This window comes from Sceloporus undulatus, chromosome 5, assembly GCF_019175285.1.
Source record: "Sceloporus undulatus isolate JIND9_A2432 ecotype Alabama chromosome 5, SceUnd_v1.1, whole genome shotgun sequence".
Taxonomy (NCBI): domain Eukaryota; kingdom Metazoa; phylum Chordata; class Lepidosauria; order Squamata; family Phrynosomatidae; genus Sceloporus; species Sceloporus undulatus.
Genome location: NC_056526.1, coordinates 10,707,909 through 10,731,180, shown reverse-complemented (window position 1 = coordinate 10,731,180; position 23,272 = coordinate 10,707,909). Strand labels below are relative to the sequence as shown.

Here is a 23,272-nt window from a genome sequence, read left to right as displayed (position 1 = left end):
TAATAAAAAACGATATATATGAGAGGTTAAAATGTGATGGTGAGCACAGGTCTCTAAAACGTGTGAGTAGAAAGCATATGAGTGTAAATAGCAATCTAAGAAGCCATTAATTTTAGGAGACACTTATTCTTCTGAACATTTTCTCTCTCATCATTTTGGATTTTGTGCTCACATTGAAAAAAAAATACATCTGACTGGTAAATGCTGTAGAAGTGAAAATAATGAAATCAGGGACAGAAAGTAACATCACTGTTTCAACTGAAGCCTGATTGCATAATATATAATCTTCCATTTGAAAAGAAATTTTCTTTGCATTAAACATGAAATCAGAGTACCCAAGGGCATTATAGTTTCTGGTTGAGTGTCCAGATTTAATATTAGCTGTTGAAAGTCAACTCTTTACCATAATAGCATTGACATTAATAACCATGGAGAAGGAAACATGAGAGTATATTGACCTAAACCAATATACTCTTTCTTTGCTCTCCCTATCCCAATTCACTATCTTAAGATGAGCAGGCATTTTCCTATTCCTTAATTCTATGTTTTTTCAGCTGCCTCTTTGTTATTAATTCTTTCTCCGTGTCAAATCCACCCTTTGTGCTTTTCTTTTCAGTAGCACACCAAAGCCACTTCTGAGGTTCCTTTCTGGAGACAATGGTATACTCTCAGGACTCAAAACCATGTCTGAAGATAGGTAAGAAAGCAACAGAAGAATTATATCAGAATGGGAGCATCCTTTGGGGGAAAGAAGTTCAGACACAGATGCAATTCATAAGAATACAATATATTGTTTAAGAGGCAACCCCATATTCACAAGTTATGTTTTGGCCAGGCTCCCCCAGGCTTGATAGAAACCTTGAGGCTCACCACCCTTTTCAGTACAATGAGAAGCCTTTTCGTCTATTCCTGCTTTTTAAGTCTCTAATGCCTATTGGAACAATGCAAGAGCACATTTTTGTGGTATTTTCCTGCGACATCATGGATGTTTTAAATGTAAATTAAATCGTGGCCAAAAGTTCCCAAAGAACATTTCCCTGTTCCAAGCTCTAATGCGGGCATCTGTGTGCCCAATAGCCCCCAAATACCCTACAACCTGCACTCCCTCCCAGTGTGCCAACATACCTCTGTTTCTTGCCTTTCTTTCTCAAAAATGGCAACTGGAAGTGATGCCATGTCACTTCTTGTTGCCATTTTGGAAGGGAAATGGAGGAAAAATAGAGATATTTGACTAATTAATGTCTAATTAACAATTTGTAAGATGCTCTGGGAGCCTTTTGGCTAAAGAACGGGATATAAAATATTCTAAATAAATAATAAATAAATATTTAAGGTGGTGTGGTGGTTTGGAGGGTTGGGAAGGTTTTTTTTTTTTGCATGTTTGTGCAGATTGGGAACAATTTTCAAGTGAAAATGTGAAAAATGCAAGAGGTTCAAGACTCTTGGGGCCAGCAGCCCATCAGGGGGCCCTCAGGATCTAGAAAAGTGGGGTTCAAAAGCAGCATAAAGCTATGGGCTGCACTTTCCACATTCTACCGTAAAAGTGCATAAAAAGTATAAGTGGAGGCTTGGAAAAGTGATGCAGAGGTGAGCAAGAACAATGTGCACTAGTAATATTTTGCCTACTGATGTGCAGTACCTGACTATGGGTTGCATGCATTTGCTGAGGACATGAATCGGATGCCATCCTGTTAGTGACCAGTGTATATCTAATTTTCCTTATGCTTGTGTATGTCCTTTTTTCAGCTCTGCAAAGGTTCATATTCCCTTCCTTCCTCTACAGTACTGAAAGCCTCTGAATCCCCCTATATAACTATTCCCTGCTTTGTGGGAATCAGAAGGATCTCAGACGTGTGTCCCCTTAAGCTAGATGTGAAATGATGGCATCAGCGCAGATATCTCTAAGTTGGGGTGATGGGGATATATAGTTCATTTTAGGTATCTGACAGGATTTGGCTCAGTGAATGAATACAGCTGAGCCAACTTTATATGTCAAAGTGAGTAGCACCAAACTAGGAAGTGCGACTGAAGTCCAAAACACACTGCAGAAATAATTCAGTTTGATACCACTTTAACTACCCTGGCTCAGTGCTAGGGAAACCTGGGAATTGCAGTTTATTGTGGCATCAGAGCTCTCTGACAGAGAAGGCTAAATATCTCACAAAATTACAGTTTCCAGAATTCCCTAGCATTGAGCCAGAACAGTTAAAGCAATCTCAAAGTGGATTATTTCTGCAGTGTATTTTGGACCTGAATCATACTTGTTTCATGCTTCTAAGATCAAGCAAAAAGGAAAAGAATCATACATTGTCCCCTTTTCAAATATTACGCTAAAAGCATAAGAACGTGAAAACATGTCTCATTTGTAACAGATAGCCTCCTTCAAATCCCCTAAAGTCTGACACATAGAAGATGGGAAAAAAACTATGCTGCTCTAGACAGCAGGGCTCTGTATAATGGGCTGAAGTTACAAGAGGGTAGATTTCAGTTTAAGAACATTAACCGATGATGATATTCTTAAATCAATGATAGGAGCAATTGGACAATGGAACCAATTACCTAGAGCAGTCGGATGCGCTGTTGGGGATACTAAGCTCTGGATATCCTCCATGTCCACAGAGTTGGGTGAGATGAATCTACTATTCCATGACACTTTGATAATTCCGGTTTTTATGTTTCCTCATCAAATGTGTAATTATCTTTGAATCAAGGAGTTGCTTCACTTTAATTCTGAAGCACTCTTTGATCTGGTGTGTGTGTGTTTCTAGGGCCCAAACAGACAGGCCACAATAAAGCTGCTTCGGGTCACTTTGGAGGTATACTGTTTAAATGATGCATGCATCCTAAGAGGCTGGAAACCATGTCAAAGCCACACTCCTAAGGACTGGAGCGCAGCTTTGGTTCAGCTTCTGGCCTCTTAAGATGTGTGTGTCATTTAAACAGCACGCCTCCATAGTGACCTGAAGCAGCCTTATTTTGGCCTGTCTGTTTGGGCCCCTAGATTCCTAGAAAGGCAAACTTTGTATGATTCTACCTCTAGAGTGCCCAAAGACTAGTGCAAGTGAAAAAACTTACAATCAAAATTTTAACACCAATGGGGCAAATTAAAAAAAAAAAACCCTGGCCAACATATAACTTGGGAATACCCCCAGTGATGCTGCTCTTTAACACAACAGTAATGATTTTGTTGCACAGGCGATGGCTAATCTCTACTGTCACCTACTTAGACTCTGCGCTGATATCAGCTTCACTACTATGATATTCTCCACCACTGTGAATATGTCTGTCAGATGAATGGTTTAAGAGAAACAGCCTTCCGAGGAAGTGCTTGTATTTGAAGTGTTTGAATTTTGGCATGCTTGCTCCTACAAGAGACCACAGCTGAGATAGATGGAATTATGGGACTTGGCACTGTCAAATGTAACAATGGTACCAATTAAATAGGCAACATTGCAGGGCACATATTCCTTAGGAGGCTGTAGATAGCCAACAAATGAGTGTTATATGACCGAGTGTATGGCTGATTGGCATTATTTACTCACAGCAAATCTGTGCATTAGGTATTAATGTAGATCTCTTTACCACCTTAGTTCAAATCCTAAGAGACCCAGAGGATCCTAGAGTGTAGCAACCACTCTACACAATGCTTTCTGAATTTTAGCAAAGACAGAATCATCAGTAGATTCTAAAATAGCTGTCACACCTCTGAAGTCCTAATATATGAAAACAGTAAATAATATAATCCCTTCCCCTTTCATTTTGAGTCATCAAATGCACTTCTAATATTATAAAAGGAAGGCCACATGAAAGGAGCAGAAGTATGCGGTTTTTAAGGTGTGCACACAGAAACATATTTCTCTTCCAATGTCATTTAATGGTGAACATAATTTTGATTCCTTTCTCTGGCTCACTTTGTATCGCATCTAACAATGTATATTCTGAATGCCTAAAAATGGATAGCACTGAAAAGAAAAACACATTGATTATAAAATATCAAAAATAATCTCAACTAAAGGTAGGAGAGATTGGAGAGACAATAGACTTTCCAATGCCAATATCAATATTTCTGGATAATACAAGAGACGGTGACATTTTCATGCACTTTAAAAAAAAAAAATCTTTGCTCATTACACAAAGCAGTTCAATGACAAAGACACAATAATGTTGGGGTTTATTTGATTTTTAGTACCCAGCATGCTTTGGGAGATTAGAGCATTGCAAAAGAGGAAAACAATATTATTTCAGAAAGTTGAATGATCCTCATTTCAAAAGAAAGAAAATACAGATAATTTTTAAAAGCAAGAAACAAGTGCACATCAAAATGCTGCTTCAGAAGAAATAATCAATACACAGATACAGTATACATAATACAATATAACATGCACTCTCAAATTATTAAATCAGAAGATCCAGAATAAGACAGTTGACTTGTGAGGCTTTTTTGTGCAAAATTCTGAAAGACCATGACAAAAATCACAGACTGGGGGGGGGGGGGGAAATCACTTATTTACATAAGTAAATGTAAATGTTTGGGTTCATTTACAAACACAATCCGAAGATGAAATTGAATTTCACTCTCTCCTGGGCAGCCAATCATAATTTAAATTTTTACGGGCTATTTGGAATAATTGGTGCTGCTTTACAGGTTAGGAAAAAGAAAACCACCTGCTTTCCTTGATCTCGCTTGTCCACTTTGAATTTATGAATGGTGGCCTGCCGAGTTCAGATTGTTTCTGCAACATTAAAAAAAAAAGAGGGGGGGGGGGGGGGTGGGAGGACACAATTCAACATGCCAAATGTACATTCTGCCAGACGGCAAGGTGGCATTTCAATGAACTATTTCATTTTCTGCTGAATGCCACCATATTATGAATAAAAACAGAGAGATCATCCTGTGTTCTCAGACAATTAAGGGAAGTAAATGTCACAGAGATGGAGAAACAGAGAGAGAGAGAGAGAGAGAGAGAGAGAGTTTGGGTGGGGAATCCATGGAAGTTTACGTCTGTGATTGTCATGCGTCTGATCTTCTCCAGGAGAGCATGGCTTTACATTCTCAATCATTTGCACAAAGAAAACAAAGAAAGGGCAGATGATACAGTACTGTACCTCCATGGTCTGAGACTGGTGCATGGCTTTGATTGCATTCTGTGCCATTGCCCTTGTCGAAAACGTGACAAACGCACAGCCTGTGGGAACAAGGGGACAGGGAGCAGGAAAGACAAAAAAACAACAAGACAAAAGGGTTGGACGCTTGTTAAACCAACACAGTCTACGAGAACGGCCACAAGACGACACTGTTCTCCGTAGTACATAAAATAAAATAAAAAAGAAAGAAACCAAAACAAGAAAAAGTAAAAACCAAGATAACCCACTTCCCTAATTTAGCCGGTTCAGCAGAAGCCGATTTGCTAATCTGACCACAGATTGTGGGTGAGAAGGGAGGAGAGAGAGGGAAGAAAGGGGAAAAACTGAGTTTGGATGAGGAATAAAAAGAACACACCACACAGTTAGCATATGTCTCCCAATCTTCTAAGCCACCAGGTTTGAAGACACTTAAGGTTCTATTTGATTTAACTTTCAGTTACTGTGTCTTTGCTCACTGTCCCTCCTCCACTTTTTGGATGTTCAGGTATTTTAAACATAGTTATTTAAAATGACAGTAAAAAGCTTGCTTGCTTGCTTCATTAGGTAATATGTAGTCTAGCGCCTGAGTTAAATCAAATTAAATCTCAGTTGAGAGCACAGCAAAATCTACAGAATAAGTAAATTGGGAAATCAAGCGATAAAGGCCTGTGCAAAAATCCATGGGAGTTGGGTACAGACAGCCCAGGGCTACAGTTTGTTTTAAGCAAAGTTTTATCATGGCTGTTTCCATTAGGTATGACTTAAAAGTGGCTTGGGATGCTACTGAAGAAATGCAACCAGAAAAATTTGGAGCCACTGGTTTTATGTCTGGTTGCTGACACTTCCTCTAATGTAAATGTCAGAAGTAGTGCTTGTTTCTCCACTTAATCTGGTCAAATAGATTATATAGCCACAAATTAAAGGATTATACAGTGGCACAGAAGTGAGGAAGATGCTTAAATTAATAAATGATTCTGCATTGTGGCAAGAATCCAATCATGTATTTCTGTTGGATCCTGTCAGTTCTACTAGAATTAGCAAGCAGTCCTCACTCATGCAGCCTCCTCCCACTTCACCTTAAAAACTAGATCCAAAAGTTTCAGTAATACTGTTCAGGAGGTTTTTGGCACCACCATATTTTTAGTTCTACAGTCCTAAATGTACTGGTATGGGGTACAGAAGTAGCACATTCGATATGGTGGTACACCATTGGATCCTTGACCTAAGCAAAGAGCCACACATAATCTTTAAATCTATTACAGTAGCTTTGATACATGCATGCCCCATGTTCATGGGTGCATATAAATCTACCATGTGGATATACTGGCTAGTTAAGTCCAGTGATGGGAGCAGACTGGTCTGCACAAAAAAATACAAAGATATTTACTGTTTACTTGAATCATTGCAGATGATATAGAATTAGGGTTTCCTGGCCTTTTTCCCAGAAATAAAATCAGGGGGTGACTGGGTAAGTCTGGGACATTTGCATGAGTGCCCAGAATTTCAGGCAAGGGGATTGCTTTACTTCATAGCCATTTTACGAAGACATGAAAGTCATGCAATGGCTTGAGAGCACAATGTTCAGCAGCAAGGCTACCACATGTTTGGGATAAGAAACCACTACAGTAGCAGAGAGAATTGCTGCATGACACTTTACTAATGTTGCTAGGGCACTGTCACCTTTTTTCCAGACAGTGTCTTGGCAACAAAGCTTTTGAAATTTAGACAAGGGATACAAGCTGTCCACCCCTGTCTGCCCTAACTCTCTGCCTACGCTGCCCTGATTGCAGCTACCCTCACAGTATGCCACACTGTGATATTCATGATGCTGCATCTCATGTGATGATTTCACAAAGACATGGAAACACATTTACATTGGTTGGCAAACACAACTGGGTTAAATGACAGTGTGGTCAAATGAAGCTGAGGACAATAAAAGCAAAAGGAGGGGGAAAATGGTGTTCAGAACCAGGAGCCAGATGAACAAGAAAATGGCAGACTACACCAAGACATTTGGGGGTATGCATTAACTTCCACCTCAAGTGTTATGAAGAATGTACACCTGTTAGAATGGAAACAATATTTACTGTTATTCATTTCCCAGGTGGAAAATGGAGATGTTGTGCATGATATGCAACCATGCTAGTGAACTGTGATGTTGCACAATAGCTATATAAAGTCTACCATTGCAGAAGACGAGTTTTCATTGCTCAACCAGGTTTTGCATTGCTCAACAGAACACATTGTACATTGAAACATGTCTGGCAGGACACACTGTGAATCAGGACACACTGTCCATCAGGACACTTTGTGTTTTGGGACAAGTTGTGTAATATCATGCTGTTGGCTGCACTTGTACAATGGTCCTTATGGGGGTAGCTATGTCTCCACTCAACTCCTGAGAATATGAATGTTGTGCAGTATTGCAATTCAACTTTAGATGATCATAAAAGTCAATTTGTAACTTCCCAAAGAACACCAACTATTGTCTCCAGAAATACATGCAGATGGGATGAGGGTTTTTGTTTTTTGTTTTTTGTGAGGATGAAAACCCCACAGATTTGGCACAAAAACATGTGGTTTTGGTTGGGGTTTTTTGTCCTTGTGCAAAAAAGGCCCCACTACAATTTTCATGTAGCCTCCCCATGTGTATTTATGAGCAGAATAGTGTCTAAATTGCTTTGGAATGTGTGAAAACTGGACAGAAAAGACAAGAAATAGTCATTTCTTCCCAAGGAGGCTGAAAATCCCAGCTATTATTCATCCTCACATGTGAAGATAAAATAATTTGCCCGCTTAGTTGCCCTATCCATGTAAGCAGTTGCTTAAAATCTGGAAAAGAAAACCTGAAATCCCTAACATTTCTGGACTGAAGCATTTTAGATAAGGGAGACTCAACTCCTACACATGAAATGAAGTGTGCACATGAAAGAAAAACACTGTGTTTTTTTATTTTGGATGGACAAGACAACAGCTAAATGTCTTAGGACTTAGTGGGGAAGAAGGTGAAGTGGCACTATTTAGATCAGATGACATAAAAGTGAAGGACAGAGCTGCTTAACTTCTCACCCTTTTAAACAGATTTTGAAAATGTTCTTTAAAATTTGCATTTTTAAGGATTCCTTAAAGGCTGTGAAGTAATGTTGATTCAGGACAATTTCACAGCAACACTCAGACAAAGCTTAGCTAACACAATTTGTAGTGCAATCCCATAGATGCCTATTGAGAAGTAAATACCATTGAATTCAATGGGCCCTCCTCCCAGGTAAGTGGGATATAGGATTTTAGTTTTACCCACATTTTTATCAGTGATTTCTAAATACATTAAAAGTGTATTTATTTTTATCCTGACATTGGCTGAAGATTGCTTTTTTAAAAATGATAAATAAAATAACAGCATGTTCCACTCAATTTCTCCCAAACATTAGTATTATGATTGCTATGATTTTAAAAGGTTTCCAAATGAAGCAAATCTAAATACAGACGCTGAATCACATTGTCATTATGGAGCGGAGGCATGAAACTTTGCAGCAAGCCCAGGCTATATATTTTTGTTAAAGTTGCAATATCCTTGCCCCTGTGGTCAATGAGCAAAACGAAGCATACATTTTCCAGCCAGATTGTTTGTTTTATGGAAATCATTTTGTGAATCTGAAACACCACTTGCTTTGTTTTTATTTCTCCCCATGCCTACCTGGTAGGAATATCAAGTCAGAAATGCATTAACATTTTAATTGAACAACAGAACAATGTTGGCACCCTGCTAACCATGGCTTGCAAAAAAAAAAAAAAAAGGGGGGGGGGGGAGGCTTTAAAAATGGTTATTAAACTTGAAAAAAAAATGTCTGAGATCTTGCATCAAATATATAGTCATGATGTTGAAACCCACCGTAAAAGCCATCCATCCATCTGGAGCAATGGAATTCTGTGCTGTTGGTGAGCAGGGTGCTGCATGATGACATGACCAGCTCCCTCCCGCAAATGACTGAGGTTGTGATGAAGAGTTGCAATTGGCCACCACAGAGATCCTTTCTTTTGCTCCTAGCAGCCCCATTTGCTAATGGAAGGAGGCTGGTGAGATCCCCCTGCAGCACCCTGCTTTTCAGCAGCACAGATCACTCCTGCTTCGGACCACTTTTAAGGCAGGTATCAAGGTCCTACATTGGCAATAGTGCCATAACTGCAAATGAGAAAATGAAGCCGTTACGACATCCTAAGTCTAATAGCCTAACTGGCTAACACAATGCCAGCTAGTATTTTAAATCTATTTTATTTCACACCATTTAGTGAATCCTGGTAGGCAGTGAAACAATGAACAAGTAGCTTTATTAAATAATTGGTAATTCAAACTGGGAGAGCCAGCATGGCACAGTGCTTTGAGTGTTGGATTCCGGCACAGGGTGGTTCAATTTTCAACTCGGCCATGAAACCCACTGGGTGACCCCTGGTCAAGTCACATGCTCTCAGCCACAAGGGAAGGCAATGGTAAACCTCCTCTGAACAAATCTTGCCAAGAAAATCCAACGATAGGTTCAACTTAGGGTTGCCACAAGTCGGAAACAACTTGAAGTCACACAACAAGAATAATTCAAAACCAAAAGACTTAAGAATGAAAGATCTCTCTTGCATTCACTGGAGTAGATTTCTCATACCTTTTATTTCTCTCTGTGTGTTTGCAAGCCTTGGTCTACAGGGAACCTGGTTAGAATTAACCACACTTAATAATATGCTCCTTTACACATTACTGTTTAATACTGCATCATCAACCATGATTAGCACTAACCAGGGTTCATGATCTTTCTTTTTGTTTTCAAAACCATTTCCAAGCTTGGTTGAAAATTCTGGTCAAGAAGGGATCTCTTTTACCAGGGCAGAAAGAAAGGAGGAAGGAAGAATGGGTTTAATCTAGAAACAGGAGCATGCATTACATAGAAAAACTCCAAATTTGTAAATGATGCTTTGTAGCGCTGTGCTTGTATTGCATTGTTTGCCCAAATCCAGTGCTAATATTACCTTGGTTCATTAAAATTATATCAATGCATTTTATATCACACAATTCTTTTTATTATTAACATAACAGTCTTCAGTACCGAAGAAGACAATGTTACATAAGAAGTTTATATGACTTAATAGCACAGCTTATCACTACCAGAAATTTTGAACATCAAATTTATTTCTTCAGTTAATTTGTCTTTTTCTATTAGATCCAACAATGGTTGATATTCTAACTGTTTCAATACATAATAGATTTCTGCAGTCATAATCCAAGAAACATTTCTTTTTGGACAATGAAAAAATATTCAAAGCAAAGCAAAAAGACTTCATATAAATTATTCTAGACAAATAGGTGTAGTAGTAGAATGGTAAATGGTCTACAGTACCTCGGCTAGATTCCATATTGAGGCTGGGCACTAAAATTAAAGAGGGCCAAATTTACCATCAGTCTCAAGGTCATGTCTTTAAAACATTACTCATTGTAAGCAGTTAAACAAGAATTATCAGATTTTATTTTCTCATCTGCAGTAAATGAGACACTGGCTGCATCTGCACTGCAGAATTAATGCAGTTTGACACATTTGGCTCAATGGTATGGAATTCTGGGATTTGTGAGAGATATACCTTTCTCTGCCAGAGAGCTCTGGTGCCACAAAAAATTACAAATCCCAGGACTGCACAGGATGTGGCCATGACTGTTAAAATGATGTCAAACTGCACTGATTCTGCAGTATGGCAGCAGCCTCTCTCATTGCACAAGGTAAATGCTTTGATATAACAGTTTCCAGGTTCTCTCAATAAACTGGCCATTTCCCACCCAGTTTCCCAACTTCTGCCACCTCTATTTCCCTTGGCACTGTGAGATCAGTTCAACTGTCCCAAATGTCAGCAGCCATACTTAAGTCAGTGCTTTTTAAAGATGCATTAGCCACATTATCCCCAGTCAGTATGGGGAAGATAGAGGTTCCAGTCCAACATATCTGAAAGGAGCAAGGTTGGAGAAGGCTTGGAAGCTCTAAAACTTTTCTTGACCCCTCTGTTGGTTCTTCTTGGGAAACAAGTGCAAATGTCCTAGATTATCATAGGCTACTTTTACATTTCAGAATTAATGCAGTTTGACACAGCTTTAACTGTCATGGCTCCATTCTATAGAATCCTGGGATCTGTAGTTTGTTGTGGCACCAGAACTCTCTGACTAAGAAGGCTAAATAGCTCACAAAACTACTACTGTATTCCCAGAATTCAACAGCATTCAGCCATGGCAGCTAAAGCAGTGTCAAACTGCATTATTTTTGCAGTACAGATGCAACCATAGAGTGATGGTTCTAAACAATGGAATTAGTACCATTGTATAACGTGCAAACCATCACCAATGACTACTCAATAATCAATAGTGAAATACTGTATGTTAGCCCTGGTTAACATCCAGCCCATCACATCTGCAGCCCCAGGTCCTGTTTTTCCAACAGGCAAAAAATGTAAATTTCTACCCACAATGCTTCAGAGAACAGAGACTTGTTCATCTGTCCCTTATTTATGGAAATGACAGAGGAAGAAAAGTGTACAGAGAAGAAACAGCATCTGGACACATATCTGTGGTGGTTGAGTAAATGTAGACAAGATTAGCACCACCCCTTAAGGAAAGAGATACCAAGTGTGCTGTGAAATAAATAAATTAAATTGATTTGTTGTGATGACAATGCTACAAACAGCACATTAGCCAAATCAGGTAATGTACGAGGATTGTCTTACATGTTCCAAAAGCCACATGTCCTGTTTGTGTGAAGTTACTCCACACTGTCGTCATAACAAATGGAGTGGTTCACAGCACAGGGTATTACCATCATGTAGAGAATGATCATGCTCTCAGCAGACGTTGCTGGTAAATTATTTGTGACTAATGCATACAGACAGCAGAAACAGCATTGACATTTTTGTAACATAGAAATGAGACCTATGACAAGGTATGCCTAGCCTTTAAAAAACCATGCTGATTCCCATCATCACCATTGAAGTATTCATTGTCTCAAAGAGAGATTGATAGACATTCACTGTTAGCCTGATATGTGCTTGGATATCTCCATCCTATACTGTAGGTGTGTAACCCTGGGAGTCCTAACAATGAAATTCACAAGCTGGAAAACAATTTCAAAAGATGATTGAGCAAATAATTTCTCTAGCCACTTGGAACCATTTTTGATCAAGACTATCGGTTTGCTCTAGTAGTTGAGATGCTATGTATCCAAAACTTTGATTGTTTCTGTTTATACAGATTTTAGTGAGGGCAAAATTAAACTCTCTTAACAATATTTGAAGGGCGATAGCTCAGTAGTACAGCACATGTTTTGATGGTGAAAGGTCTCAGATTTGATTGGAGACACCTCAGATAGGACTTGGAAAGACCTGGGCCTGAAACTGGCAGGAGATGCCAATCAGAGTAGACAATACCAGGCAAAGGACCAATGGTCTGATTTGATCTATTAGGTGGTTTCAAATATTGGCCATAATCCTCTATCATGATGCTACATATTTAACAACATAGCAGAGGTTTCAATAAACCTTGTTAGTGAATTGCAAAGATGTGTAACAGTACACCAGCTAGAGTGTCTGAATGGACATTAGTATCCCCTGGTCAGTGTCCCAATCACTTTGGTGGCTGCTCTACATAATAATGTAACAGAAGCCCTTTACTGGATACAGACATTACAGAACTGTCCAGTTCTAAATCCCACAGATATAAATCCACTTTATTGTTGTTAACTGCCCTCAACTTGGTTCCAACTCATGGTGGCCCTATGGATGAGACATCGCCAAGCACCTCTATCCTCCATCGGAAGAAAAGTGGCATAAAAATGAAACAAATAATAATATCATATCATAAATAATAAACATAAAGTAGCTGATGCCTAATAAAGAAGGATCTGGAGAATTTTATGATCATGGCAATAGTACTACAATCATGAATCCATAGGTTTTGAGAATATAAATCAGTCATGGATCCCTAACTTTAGGTTACTAATCCATAACTAAAACAATGAATTCCAGACAAGATTTATGTATTTAGTTTGATTTCAGTCCAGCAGTGAGATAGTGAAAGACACTGCATTTGGCAGATTGTACAAGAATTAGTGAAGCAATAGATATTCTTGTGTTCTTATAATGATAAAAAATGGTTATTGTCCTGAATAAGGCCAGTCGTGTAGTCCATTTAAAAAAATAATCCCCTGAAACACATTTCCCCAGATATCTGCCTCAATCTCCTTTGAATAAACAAACTGATGGCTGCTGAAGAGAAACAGTTTGTGCAAATGATTGGGAGAAACACCATGTGCTAAGATACTTGTTTGTGCATGAAACGAGGACACACTGAATGAACGTACATTGTACATCACCATCTGGAATAATTAAAACTAATTTTCTGGATGAGATTATATTATTTTTATGCCAGGTTTATAATATAATACACACATCAGTATCCATGAGAAATTAACTGTGAGTTGTAGCTACTTATATTAGGTGATACAAAATCTTTTAAGGGAACTGATACAAAAAAAATGTAAAGAAACCATGTATAACTGATATTTTAACAATAAAATAATAGAACACTAGCATCAAAATAAATTTTACAAGCTGGGAAGCTACAACTCACAGTTAATGTCCCATGAATACAGACGTGTGCATTATTTTATCTATCTGCAGAGGGAAAACTAAACAAAAGCCAGGTCATGTGACATAACCTAGGGCCATATCTTACCCTACTCCTTATCTATGGCTCCTGTGCATGTGCAGAACATTAGAGAGAAAGTAAATCAAATGGATCTCCTATCCCAGAATGGATCCCCTTGTACTTTCTTAGGCAGGAATGGCAATACGCTCTTCAGTGGAACATAGTCCTGGCATGAGACAGCTGGCCTCCCACATTTGTGGCCTTAACCTTTTCAGATTTAATTATTCATGTATTTGATTAATATGTTCCCTCTGGGTCCTCCTGCTGACTACAGAGACCCACTGGTTTTACAGAACATATTTTTCTAGGCATTTGTAGGTCCTCCATCATGATACTAATGTCAGCTTCCAGTGGATGTTGACTACAGAGTTGTACTGTAGGACCTAGCAATTCGTAGATTGGTGTTCTCGAAGGTTTAAAAAAAAAAGGTGCTTTATGGTTTTTCCACTTTCATAGAGGTCTTGTGCCCCCAGTCCCAGCAAGTGTGGAAGGCCTGATGCATTTTGCTTGTTTGTCCTATTTGCATAGATGTCTACAAACGTTTGGGTATTTATATGGTTTCAACTTATATAGTGGACTGCCGTATTTGATTTAGGCAGAGAAAATAAATTCAAGAATATTTGAAAAACTGGTAAATAAAATATGTTTTTAGTGTGTTTAATTTATAATGCAATATTGATTGATTGATTGACTGATTGACTGACTGGAAATCCATCTAGACTAATAGAATTACATTATTTAGTTTGTATTACTGATTAGTGGGAGAATGTATTTACTGAAAATGGATTACTGAATTTTGCTGGATACAGGAGAGAGAAATTAATTTTATTAGTTAAATACTTAGTCAACTAAATATCTGCATTTATAAAGAAACTTGGGTTTATGGTTATTATCATTCCTAATTCCTTCTATTGTTGAAATATAATCAGGAAATTAAAAGATCATTTAGAAGGGTTAGACATATTTGCTTAGATTCTATTCTTATGATGGATTACATAGATTTGAATGGACAGAATATATTCATATAGACCTGTACTTTATAGGAATTGAATAGATTGACTAGATAGAAGTATAAAAGATAAAGAAAGAGTATTCAGATTTAGATTTAGTCAAAAGACTGTTGAGATTTCAATACTGATAAAATTGAGATCTATTTGGATAGATTTTGTATTGAAAACAGTTGATTAGAAAGGACTAAGGGAAAACATAATTGAAGATAAATATTACGATTGATGTATTTGTTAAATAATAACCTAATTTTGTCAACATATTGTTCAGTTTCTTGGGGATGGAAATATAATTGATTGGATTTGAATCCAGGTGGATATCAGATTCTAGAAATATATACAACCTCAGAAATATATGTATATGTACAGTTTGGGGGGGGCATTTATGACTGAGGCAATGCTACCACAATAGAAAATGTGAACAAGGAATGGTTACAAGGTTTTAGGGCTAATTTACAGCATTGAAACTGACTAACAGGATGCCAGTACATGTTGTAAGGCCTAGCTGAGTCTCTAGCTTTTTAAGAGCATGCTGTGTACATGGATCTATCCAAGGTACTGAAAGTCTGCTTGCCTAGGTCATGGGCTCTTGCTGGGGATAGGCCAGAACACATGGCATTCCATGATCACCTATTTGAGAGCTGAGGCTCAAGGAAAGCCCAAGGACAGAGCAAAGTTCCTTATGACTTATTTAGATACGTCTCATGGGAGGCATTCCTTCATGACTTCCATGTCTCTCATTAAATCTCTGGAACACCCAGCAAAATGCTCAGATTGAAATGTTTGGATGACAGCCAGCAGTTGCGAGTTTGATGTAGCACAGGGATGGAGAAGCTATACTTAAAATTTGAGACACGATGGTAAACTGCATCTTTCATATCTCCATAGGTTTCCTCCTGGCGTTCCTGGACCAGGACCAACAGCTCCAAAAACTAGAACTTTCAGAGGGAGGCAAAACAATCCAAAGGAACTGGCAAACACCCTAAAACAATACGTTTGCTTGGTAAAAAGGCAGATAATAGATCAATACTATTTTCATTAGCTTTGGCTGGCATACTGTTCCTCACCCAATGCTTTTTAAAAGCAAGAATAAAGGGAACATATGTCCACAACTCTTGGAGCAGCTGCCTACTTGAAATCTACCACAGAACATAGACATTATTCCCAGCTCATTTTGTCCTTGGCTACTGTGTTCATCTTCTGTTTCTTTTCTTTAAATACTATTTATTTGTTAACATACTCCTGCCTCATCATTCTCTCTCTGGCTGGATTGCTCCCAGATCACTATCCTCTGGCTGTGTCTCCACAGATCGCAGTCCCATTCATATATTTTCCAATTGTCCTCCATGCCTTTCTGCACCTAATCCTGTTTGCAGACCCAAAAAGTACATTTTTCAGGGCTATTCTCCCACAAAGCAACATTTGCTCAAGAGAAAAGGCAAGAAACAAAGATAAAAATTGCCAAGTTAGCAAACAAACAGGGTACATTAAGCAGTGGATTTCAGTTACTTAAGTGAATCTTAGGCTAAAGGCAGAACTGCAGAGGAAGATCTTCAAGCCTTGTCTGTAGTAAAAGGATCAAGGTACAAGGACGGGAATTTTGCAGTTTGAGAGATGTTACTAACGAGACGTTTTCTGTCGTGCTTGCCATCTTGACCTACTGTAAGAGTGGATACATGTATGGGCAAGATTGTACGATGAAAGGTGGACCTTCAGATGTCCTGCCATCAAGCTGTATAACATTTTAAAAGTTAACACGAGCACTTTAAACATTGAAAGTTTATTAGTATCCAATGCAACTTGGTGCAGAATCTCATGGCTGAGATCCTGCATTGAAGGCACAGTTATGATGTTGTAGCTATTTTCCACTGTCTGTATCAGCCCCTGAAACCCCATCTTAAAAGCCAGTTAGCTATCCTGAGCAATAGAGATCTGTGCTATTAGCAAGTGGGAGGCTGCATGAAGATGCGTTCAGCCCACCTCTCCCAGTGAGTGACAGTGTGACAAAGAGTTCTGATTGGACTCTACAGGTGTCCCTGCTTCTGGTCCATACACCATCCATAGTGGAGGGAGCTGTTCAGGTCACCTTGAAGCCTCCCAACTCACCACAATTGTGTGACTTGGGACAGCTGTGTGGCTTTTATGGTGGGTTTATGGTGGGCTTCAGGGGCATTTATGATTGTGGCACTGGTACCATGATTGTAAGTGTGGACAACTGTGGACAGAAAAAAATTGTGTGGTTGTACGCCTATCTTACAAGATCATAACTGACTAACAGCATGCCAGACAACATTTTAAAGTATCCTAGCAAGTGGTCACTATCTCCATCACCCTATTTTATGTCATGGTAAGTGTTTTCTTGCCAGTGGGAGCCAGCGTGATGTAGTGGTTCAAGCGTTAGACCTTGGGTGAGTCACTCTCAGCCCACACTCTCAGCCCCCATCACGACAGGTTCACCTTAGGGTTGCCATAAGTCAGCAATGACTTGAAGGTACATCATCATCATCATCATCCTCCTCCTCTTCAGAGAAGCATTCCCAGGCATTGCGTGACTATTATTTGCTATTTGACGTTTTTAATTTGTTGCCTGTTTTATTGAACCCTTTCCTGTATTGTTATGTATTATTTATATGTATTATGCTATTATTTCTTAGATTGTACGCCATGGGCAGGTTTACTCTTATCTATTTTATTGTTTGTATGTACAGCACTGTGCAAATCTACAGTGCTATATAAATAAAGCATAACAACAACAACAACAACAACAACAACAACAAGTGCACATATTCATCCCTATAGCCATATTCATCACAACCCCGAATAATGAAACAACCTTTGAAACAGGGCAGGAAGGGGTTATTTGGTTTGTCCTTATGTGATTTCTTTTTTCTTAAGGATATGCAACTACAGTGAAAACATAGTTTACAAACTTAATTGTTAAACTTCTGCTGACTTGCTATTTTCCATGCAACCTCTATCAATGCCACCTACTAACATGGTAAGAGGGCCTGGGATGGAGGAGAATTTTAGAAAGACATGGAGTGCTTTTAAAATACTGGAAGCTTCCCTGAATCACCAAAATAAATCTAAATAACAATATCCAGAGTTCTGAGCACTCAATTGAAATAACTTTATGGACATTAACAGTGTTGGTAGTTACACACAGTGAAACAGGATTAATCAAGTCTCAGCCTTATAAGTATAAATTCCAAGAATTTAGGAGGCGGGAATTAAAAAGTCACCACATCTTCTTCAAAAGCAGGAAAAAAGCAACCTGGTGCCATCGAAATGTATTAGACTACAACTTCTGCAATCCCTAACTCTTTTTCATGAAGGCTGAGGCTTATGGGAGCTATAGTCCAGACCATCTCTGATCTAGGGGAGCAGATATTTGGATTTATCACAGGCATATTATTGGAAGAAATGGAGATTGTGCCCTAGTCTCCCCACCCTTGCTTTTGATTCTCATGCCCAGATCTTTCTCTTTTTTATCTAACTGGCTCCATGGGATTTGAGTTAATGCTGTCTGGCTACTGTTTCAAATAGGTTGTGGAATAGATAATAAAAGTGGAGTACAGACAAGGTGAATGTGATCATGCTGCTACATCTTAAATTTTAAGAGCTATTTAAAAAATTTCATTTGATGGGACTTGTCTCCAAGTACAGATTCTGGGTAGAATGTGTTGCAAAATGGTCATTTGAATGGCCATTAACTTTCAGTCTGTATCAAGACCTTTCTTATTCATTCACATTGGTTAGGCTGCAATCCTGTATCAGGATATTTAAAAAGTGTAACACTTTACACACATAGCTCTCATATGGTAGTGCATGCACTGGAAACTGTGAATTTTAAATGATAAATTTTAGATGTGGATTGTTTTAAGATGTGTACATCCTATTTGTCCGTTTAAACTGATATCTATTTTAACTGATGTTGTTTGTTTGTTAATTGTTAACTGGATACCAGGAAAAACCATCCTAGCTGCACTTTTGCAGCTGGACGAAGAGAACTGAGTCCACTCTACTGGGTCTCCAATGGTTTCTTCCTCCCCAGCCAGTAAATTGATTTAGCAGGACCTTTGGAGCTTGAGAATACCTGCCTGAGGGGTGTGCTTGAATGATGCACAAGGAGGCAATGAATACTAGCTTGTGCAATTTTAAAAAAGGACACACACAACCCTGAGTAACTTTTGCCTAGGTCACCAAAAGAATTCTAGCCATTGTATCCTGCCACAAATCCTGAAAATAGGTCAGGCTAGAAATGCAAATACATCCATATACTGTATGCTAAAAATATATGTGTGATGTATGTAAAATGTGGCTAGCTTTCCTCCTAGGGCTCTCTTTCAGTAGCTATTGATCTAGTTATTTATCAAGTCTGCTTCCAGAATGTCAGAGATCACTAGTAAAGCCAAAAGGGAGTGAGTTTTCACATTTCCCCCCCTGTAAGGCTGCCTTCTAGCCCTCAGAACAGATAAATGATAGACTAGAAAAAGGTTTCTCAAAGCAATTTCCTCCTACAGACTGGATAAGAAAGAATGGCAAGAACTGTCGCCAAACAGATTTAAGGATGTATCTATTACACTTGTCATCATAGCTGAAATGCTATCTTAACCCAGAATTGTTAATGTTTGTCAGCACTACAAAAGAACTTCAGTACTTGTAAATTGACAGGGACCCTCCCTCCTATGTAGATCAGAACACATGGCCAAAATGGATAATACGTTAATAGTAATTATTTATCAGGTTATCACCATCTAGGAAAGGTGGCATTAGTTGCTTACCAGTCTCAACAGGTAAAAGGTAATCTTTGACATGACTGCCATCTTGAGAATATAAGAATAATGCCAGATCAAGAAGTACTATGACCTTGTATATTAGGCCATTTGGAGCTTACTTTTTTGCAAGTCCTACAAATGCCTGGTGGATACCAAGCAGTGAAATTCAGAAAGTAACTTTCCTAAGATGACCAAGATTTCATTTCCAAAGAAGAATTGTGAACTCCCAGATCAGTTGGCCACCCATTAATAATATCTCCACCTTAACTAGACTGAACTTAAGTTTATTGATCTGCTCATCTAGCCTATTTGTATCAATAAGTACCTGTGTAGAATTTCCTTCAATGCAAGTGGTTCCACTATAAAAGCAAAATAGAGCTAAATCAAATCCATGTACAAATGACACTCCAGCCTGAATCTCTGGGAGGCCTTTTTCAATTGCTTCATGTAGATGTTTAAAACCATGGGGCTCAAAAAAGAACCTTGCAGAATATTACAAGTCCCATGAAGCAAAACTACAATCCCACCAGCACCTCCATGTGGAATCACTTAAAAGCAGGAGCATAACTCTTAATAAATTAATAATATTGGATTGATTCTACCTGACAGTCTGCCCATTTTGGCCCACTGTCGTTGTTATGCTCTGTGTATCAACAAGGTTGATAGACTGAAAGGATAAAGCACATATGAACTTGTCAGTAGAAAACAGAGCCCTAGATCTTGTACAACACAGTGCAAAATAATAGTTCTGCACGTGGAACTACACTACACTACACCTGTGCTCTCAACGTTTCCCTCACTATTTAGTTTCTGATGGAAAGTGAGACGGGAATCAAGGAAGTGTCAGACTATATATTCCCATAGCCCAGGGGTGGACAACTGTGGAAAGCTGGGAGGCCACATTAGCTCCCAAGTTTTTAGCCTCACCAGGCCATTTTAGGCATAAGGAGAGGCATTTTTAACAAAAGAAAGGGAGTCACCTTGTATATTTATTTACTACACCTGCACATCCACTAATCCAGTTCCAAGTAATGTTCTACTTGCTGCCAGATTTGACATCTTTGATCCTAGGCCATAAAAGCCTGTATGGTTTCTGGGCTTTCATATTTAACCCAGTATGCTCCCTATATCTATTTCTGTGTTCAATCAAAATTTGATCTTAGCTCAGCAGAGAGGAGGACCCAGAGTAATAATTGTCATCTGACCAAGGCACCGCATTGCTACACTTCATCAGTTTGTGACTCATTGTGTGATTGCAATCTAAGGATGAATCAACACACACAGCCAAATCCCATCATTTGTCAATGGCTCACAGTGGCCAGGGACTCGTTCATGCCTTGAAACAACACAAGCCTCACCTCAGCCAAGCAAGTGAGTAAATCCAAAATGGTGTTTGTCTTTATTGTACCGGAATGACTCAAATAACTCTTCCAGAAGTGAAAACACTTGACTTTCTTTTACCTACATTGAATGTTTAACTAATTGCCAAGATACCTGTGCTCATCCATTTCCAGTTCGTATAGTTAATCCTATTGATCCCATTAACATGGAAAATCAAAATGTTTAATTTGCCTGGCTGTAGTCAGTGCTTGGGTTACAATATGGTTTGAAGTACAATTGTAAAAATAAAAGCAGAGTTCCCAAATCACAGTCTTCTTTCCTTAACTTTACATATCTATAGCTATCTTGCAGAAATGCAATCAAACCCTGCTAGTGAATTAGGAAAATGTGCATCTTGGCAATGTCAACAGTGCACCACTGTGCCCCAGCCCCTCCGATGCACCTTAGACATTTTTGATGCACATCAGGCACTCTTGATGCACACCAAGCATTTCTCATGCATACTGGGTGCTTCCTAGCCAGTTTCCAGATGTGCATTGGGGAATGCCCCAATAGGCATCAATGCCCGTTTTGCATTGGGCTGTGGTGCATCAGACACTCCACTGGCTACCATTTCACAATGGATGTTCATAGGTGAATATAGATGTGAAATTATTGAATTCAGTTTTTTACTCACATAAGTGTCAGCATACAATAATTCATATTGATCCTGCCATATTAGAGGATTATAGAACCCTGGGGTTATGGTTGAGTTTTGTTCGATTAAAGTTTGTGTTACACTGTGATTGAATTCATGGACATTGCAATCAAAGACTGAATGGAAGATTCAAAGGAAATATTGAATATGGTTGGCCTTAGAACAGCTCTGGGAGAGCTGGCCTGGTCAGGACTGGTCTGTGCCAAGTCATGAGTGATGGACTATGGAAAGATGTTATTAATGGTTAAGATACACAGATAGAGTGTTATGATTTAGTTGTGAGATAGGTTGTCTTGATTAAGGATTAATATGTTGAGTTACTTGTTGACTGATGAGGATTCTGCTGACAAGATGTATTGTTTCATTTGAAGTTAGGCATTATAGAAATGTTCTTTGTTTTGGTTGTTATAAAGCCAATGATGACCACATATTAGAACAAACCTGTATAATAAGTGCTTTTTTTAATAAATGGGTAGAATATATAATGGAGTGTGTTAAAAGAAGCCAATTGTGCAAAAAAGGATGTGTTAAACCAACATGATGGGAGGATGGTTTAAGTGAAGGTTGTTAATTGTTTGATGAAGTTTAACAAGAGAATTAATGTTAGACTGATATACGTTATATCAGTGATGGTGAACCTTTTACAGACCGAGTGCCCAAACTGCAACCCAGACCCCACTTATTTATTGCAAAGTGCCACGTTCCTCTGACTTTCTAGTAAGAAAGTCTAGATAAATATATGTGTTTAATTCATTTAGTGAATTAAGCTCTTATAACTTGAATAACTTTAATCCTTGGGCTAAAGGTGTGTGTTAGTGAGCCTGTGGTTGTTTATAATATAGCCATGTGTAAAACTGTTAGTCTGAGAAGAGAGATATGTTTATGGTTCTAAATATTTGAAGGCCATCTAGCCTCAGTGAGAAGTAGAACATGACACAATTCTTCTATGTGAAAGAATTTGATGTTTTGGCATAATATTGTAAACAATGTTCTGGTGATAAAGTTGTCTGAGCTTTAACTTTTGAAATAAAGTGAGCAATGGTGGCTGCTGTTAGAATTAGGAGGTGGGATCCTAAATGAATTGTATAAATGCTTATGGTTTGAACTGTAACATTAGATTCTTCAATAGAAGTCGCAGAGTGCCTGCTATGTTGTTTTCCTTTCTTTTCAATAAATCTGTCTTGAGAAACAATCCAAGAGCTGGTTATTGTCGAGGGGGGTGCTTGCCTAGCCATTTAGAAAGACATAAGACAAGTGGCACTTCTATCCAATTGGTGCATTTCTAGGAACTGATTCAACATGTAGCTCCCAGAATCGGCTGAGACAACAAATGCAATGTACAATCAAAAATCAATAAATGTAGATCTTTACAATGTGCAGTGCATACACTTCAAAACTGGACACAAAGAAGGCATATCTTGAAAAATGCAGATGGAAATACGTAGCAATTTCCATGTAAAAATCCATTACAGAGCCAAATCAAAACCAGTTTTACAGAGCCAGATATCAATACAATACAACTGACCCTAGTGGTACAATCTTACTCATATCACCATGCATTGTCCTTTCATGGCACCTTGCCTTTCCTATTCCTCCTTGCCCA

At 38.6% G+C, this 23,272-nt stretch overlaps 1 protein-coding gene across 20 annotated transcripts in view; it reads right to left on the bottom strand.

The window, feature by feature from the left end:
- The window catches only part of CELF2 (CUGBP Elav-like family member 2), a 648,498-nt gene that overhangs the window by 66,473 nt on the left and 558,753 nt on the right, over window positions 1-23,272 (bottom strand). For 11 of the 20 annotated variants that reach the window (XM_042470481.1, XM_042470499.1, XM_042470478.1 and 8 more), the window contains 2 exons: window positions 10,506-10,535; window positions 5,107-5,186 (listed from right to left, as the gene is read on the bottom strand). In XM_042470481.1, coding sequence (XP_042326415.1) covers window positions 5,107-5,186; window positions 10,506-10,535 — 110 coding nt within the window. The remainder of the gene's footprint in view (window positions 1-5,106; window positions 5,187-10,505; window positions 10,536-23,272) is intronic. The other 9 variants (XM_042470482.1, XM_042470488.1, XM_042470492.1 and 6 more) reach the window with 1 other exon arrangement.